The sequence below is a fragment of the Oncorhynchus tshawytscha genome, unplaced genomic scaffold, assembly GCF_018296145.1.
Source record: "Oncorhynchus tshawytscha isolate Ot180627B unplaced genomic scaffold, Otsh_v2.0 Un_contig_493_pilon_pilon, whole genome shotgun sequence".
Lineage (NCBI taxonomy): Eukaryota > Metazoa > Chordata > Actinopteri > Salmoniformes > Salmonidae > Oncorhynchus > Oncorhynchus tshawytscha.
This window is the reverse complement of record NW_024609361.1, coordinates 135,300-139,717: the sequence shown is the minus strand read 5'-3', so window position 1 is coordinate 139,717 and position 4,418 is coordinate 135,300. Positions and strand designations below refer to the sequence as shown.

Below are 4,418 nucleotides of genomic sequence, written 5' to 3'. Positions count from 1 at the left end.
GGGGGATATGGTCACAAGTGTAGCCAGGAGGTGAGGCCTCATTTAACACAGTAAATTCATCAGGCTTAAGCCATGTTTCAGTCAGGCCAATCACATCAAGATTATGATCAGTGATTAGTTCATTGACTAGAATTGCCTTTGAAGTAAGGGATCTAACATTAATTAGCCCTATTTTGAGATGTGAGGTATCATGATCTCTTTCAATAATGACAGGAATGGAGGAGGTCTTTATCCTAGTGAGATTGCTAAGGCGAACAACGCCATGTTTAGTTTTGCCCAACCTAGGTCGAGGCACAGACACGGCCTCAATGGTGATAGTTGAGCTGACTACACTGACTGTGCTAGTGGCAGACTCCACTATGCTGGCAGGCTGGCTAACAGCCTGCTGCCTGGCCTGCACCCTATTTCATTGTGGAGCTAGAGGAGTTAGAGCCCTGTCTATGTTGGTAGATAAGATGAGAGCACCCCTCCAGCTAGGATGGAGTCCGTCACTCCTCAGCAGGTCAGGCTTGGTCCTGTTTGTGGGTGAGTCCCAGAAAAGAGGACCAATTATCTACAAATTCTATCTTTTGGGAGGGGCAGAGAAACGTTTTCAACCAGCGATTGAGTTGTGAGACTCTGCTGTAGAGCTCATCACTCCCCCTAACTGGGAGGGGGCCAGAGACAATTACTCGATGCCGACACATCTTTCCAGCTGATTTACACACCGAAGCTATGTTGCGCTTGGTGATCTCTGACTGTTTCATCCTAACACCACGTTGGTGCCGATGTGGATAACAATATCTCTATACTTTCTACACTCTCCAGTTTTAGCTTTAGCCAGCACCATCTTCAGATTAGCCTTAACGTCGGTAGCCCTGCCCCCTGGTAAACAGTGTATGATCGCTGGATGATTGGTTTTAAGTCTAATACTGCAGGTAATGGAGTCGCCAATGGACTAGAGTTTTCAATTTGTCAGAGCTAATGGTGGGAAGCTTCGGAGTCTCAGACCCCGTAACGGGAGGAGTAGAGACACGAGAAGGTTTGGCCTCTAACTCCGACTTGCTGCTTAATGGGGAAAACCGGTTGAAAGTTTCTGTCGCTGAATGAGCGACACCGGTTGAGCATTCCTACAGCATTTCCTTCCAGAAACCGTGAGAAAGTTGTCCGGCTGCGAGGACTGTGTTCATCCTTTCCTACACTGAAATTACCCTTGCCTAACGATTGCGCCTGAAGCTATCCTCGCCGTAAGGCGATCGTTCTCCTGTATATTATGAGTACAGCGACTGCAATTAGAAGGCATCATGTTAATGTTACTACTTAGCTTCGGCTGTTGGAGGTCCTGACGAACCATGTCCAGATAAAGCTTCCGGAGTGGAAAAGTTGAGGGAAAAAACAAAAATATAAACGATAATTAAAAAGTAAAAAGCGTAAAGTTGTCAGGTAGCAAAATAGGTTGGCAACAAAATGCACAGCAACACATAAACAAGTGTGCAAGTTGTGACTGAAAATGACCCCCCTAAACCTGAATCTGAAATTACCTTTATGATCTTTCTTACCAGCATGTTTGGCAGCTCAAATGCCCCTGCAGCAGAAGCCACCGACCGCTGTGCCCCAGCAAGTGTGGCATCCTAATCAAATGCTGCAAAAGCAACCGACCGCCGTGCCCAAGCAAGTGTGGCATGCTGCTCAAAGGCCCCTGCAGCAGAAGCAACCGACCGCCGTGCCCCAGCAAGTGTGGAATCCTGCTCTAATGCCCCTGCAGCAGAAGCAACCAACCACCGTGCCCCAGCAAGTGTGGCAACCTTCTCAAATGCCCCTGCAGCAGAATCAACCGACCGCCGTGCCCCAGCAAGTGTGGCATCCTAATCAAATGCTGCCAACCGACCGAAGCAAGTGTGGCATCCTGCTCAAATGCCCCTGCAGCAGAAGCAACCGATGCCGTGCCCCAGCAAGTGTGGCATGCTGCTGTAATGCCCCTGCAGCAGAAGCAACCGACCGCCGTGCCCCAGCTAGTGCGGCATCCAGCTCAAATGCCGCAAAAGCAACTGACCACTGTGCTCCAGCAAGTGTGGCATCCAGCTCAAATGCCCCAGAAGCAACCGACTGCCATGCCCCAGCAAGTGTGGCATCCTGCTCCAATGCCCCTGCAGCAGAAGCAACCGACCGCCGTGCCCCTGCAAGTGTGGCATCCAGCTCAAATGCAGCAAAAGCAACCGACCACTGTGCCCCAGCAAGTGTGGCATCCAGCTCAAATGCCCCAGAAGAATCCATTTCACACACTGCAGAAGCAACCGCCCGCCGTGCCCCAGCAAGTGTGGCATCTTTCTCAAATGCCCCTGCATCAGAAGCAACCTGCCCCTGAAGCTCAGCAGAAGGAACTGACCGCCATGCCACAGCAAGTTTGGCATCCAGCTCAATTTCCCCAGCAGAAGCAACTGGCCCCCATAGCTCAGCAACCTCAGCAGGTCTGGCATCCAGCTCAAATGTCCAAGAATCGAACAGCCACTGAACCTCAGCAGCAGAAGCAACCACCCACCACGTCCGAGCAAGCGTGGCATCCAGCTAAAATGCCCCTGCAGCAGAAGCAACCGGCCACTGAACCTCAACAGAAGGAACTGACCGCCATGCCCCAGCAAATGTGGTATCGAGCTAAAATGCTCCATCAGGAGAATCATCTGGCCGCCAGTGGCATCCATCTCAATTTCCCCAGCAGCAGAAGGAACTGGCAGTCGAGCAGCAGAAGGAACTGGCAGTTGAGCAGCAGAAGGAACTGGTCGTCAAACCTCAGCAAGTGAGGTATCCAGCTCAAATGGCCCAGCAGCAACCCAACCCCATTCCTCAGCAATTTTGGCATGTAGCCCAAATTTCCCAGCAGCAACCGGCCCCAAATTCTCAGCAGAAGCACTACGAAAGCACTGAAGATGGTGCCTCTGGTAGTTCTCAAGCCAGTATTGTTGAACAGTCGGGTGTCATCCCAATCTCTTCCTACAGTTCCAAATCGCACTACAAGAATGGCAGAACTGGAGTCTCCCAAATCGGCTACACTCCTACGGAGGCAATGCCTGTTGACAGTGGAAATGCTCCCAAGGACGGTTATGTTAGCATTGGTGCACCAAGCATATATTCAACACTAGTGAAGGATTCTGCAAGGTAATGGTTCACTTTAACCTGCTCTGAACTTTGCTCTCTGAATTTGAAGGCCTTTGTACTTACCATATATCTATCAACAGGAAAATATAATGGATTCATATCCATTATAAGGAGAGGTTACAGTCTCACCAGACACCCATGTATTTGTAGTTGTCCACGTATTCTAAGTCATAGCCGTCCAGAGTAGTGATGCTGGACCGGCAAGCAGGTGCGGGCAGTGATCGACTGAATAGTATGCATTTAGTTTAACTTGCGTTTAAGAGCAGTTGGAGGCCACGGAAGGAGAGTTGTATGGCATTGAAGCTCATCTGGAGGTTAGTTAACAGTGTCCAAGGAGGGGCCAGAAGTATACAGAATGGTGTCGTCTGTGTAGACGTGGATCAGACAATCACCAGCAGCAAGAGCAACATCATTGATGTATACAGAGAAAAGAGTCGGCCTGAGAATTGAACCCTGTTGGCACACCCATAGAAACTGTCAAAGGTCCGGACAATAGGCCCTCCGATTTGGCACACTGAACTCTGTCTGCAAAGTAATTGGTGAACCAGGCAAGGCAGTCATTTGAGAAACCAAGGCTGTCTAGTCTGCCAATAAGAATGTTGTGATTGACAGAGTCGAAAGCCTTGGCCAGGTCGAGGAATACGGCTGCACAGTAATGTCTCTTATCGATGGCGGTTATGATGTCATTTAGAGCCTTGAGCGTGGCTGAGGTGCACCCATGACCAGCTCTGAAACCAGATTGCATAGCGGAGAAGGTACAGTGGGATTCGAAATGGTCAGTAATCTGTTTGTTAACTTGGCTTTCGAAGACCTTAGAAAGACAGGGTAGGATAGAATAGGTCTGTAGCAGTTTGGGTCTAGAGTGTCACCCCTTTGAAGAGGGGGATGACCGTGGCAGCTTTCCAAACTTTGGGAATCCCAGACGATACGAAAGAGAGGTTGGACAGGCTAGTAATACGGGTTGCAACAATTTCGGCATACATTTTTAGAAAGAGGGGGTCCAGATTGTCTAGCCCGGCTGGTCCAGATATTGCAGCTCTTTTAGAACATCAGCTATCTGGATTTGGGTAAAGGAGAAATGGTGGGGGCTTTGGCGGGGTGCTGTGGAGGATGCCGGGCAGTTGACCAGGGTAAGGGTAGCCATTATAGTGGATTTATCAGTGGTGACAGTGTTTCCTAGCCTCAGAGCAGTGGGCAGCTGGGAGGAGGTGCTCTTATTCTCCATGGACTTTACAGTGTCCCAGAACTTTTTTGAGTTAGTACTACAGGATGCAAATAACTGTTTG

At 49.7% G+C, this 4,418-nt stretch overlaps 1 protein-coding gene across 1 annotated transcript; it reads left to right on the top strand.

Moving 5' to 3' along the window:
- The first annotated feature begins 1,621 nt into the window (after positions 1-1,621).
- LOC121844655 lies at positions 1,622-3,136 on the top strand. Its single transcript, XM_042314990.1, has 4 exons — positions 1,622-1,834; positions 1,876-2,180; positions 2,550-2,773; positions 2,974-3,136. Exons 2-4 carry the CDS (start codon positions 1,953-1,955, stop codon positions 3,134-3,136), a joined length of 615 nt encoding a protein of 204 aa, XP_042170924.1. The 5' UTR covers positions 1,622-1,834; positions 1,876-1,952.
- The last annotated feature ends 1,282 nt before the right edge of the window (positions 3,137-4,418 follow it).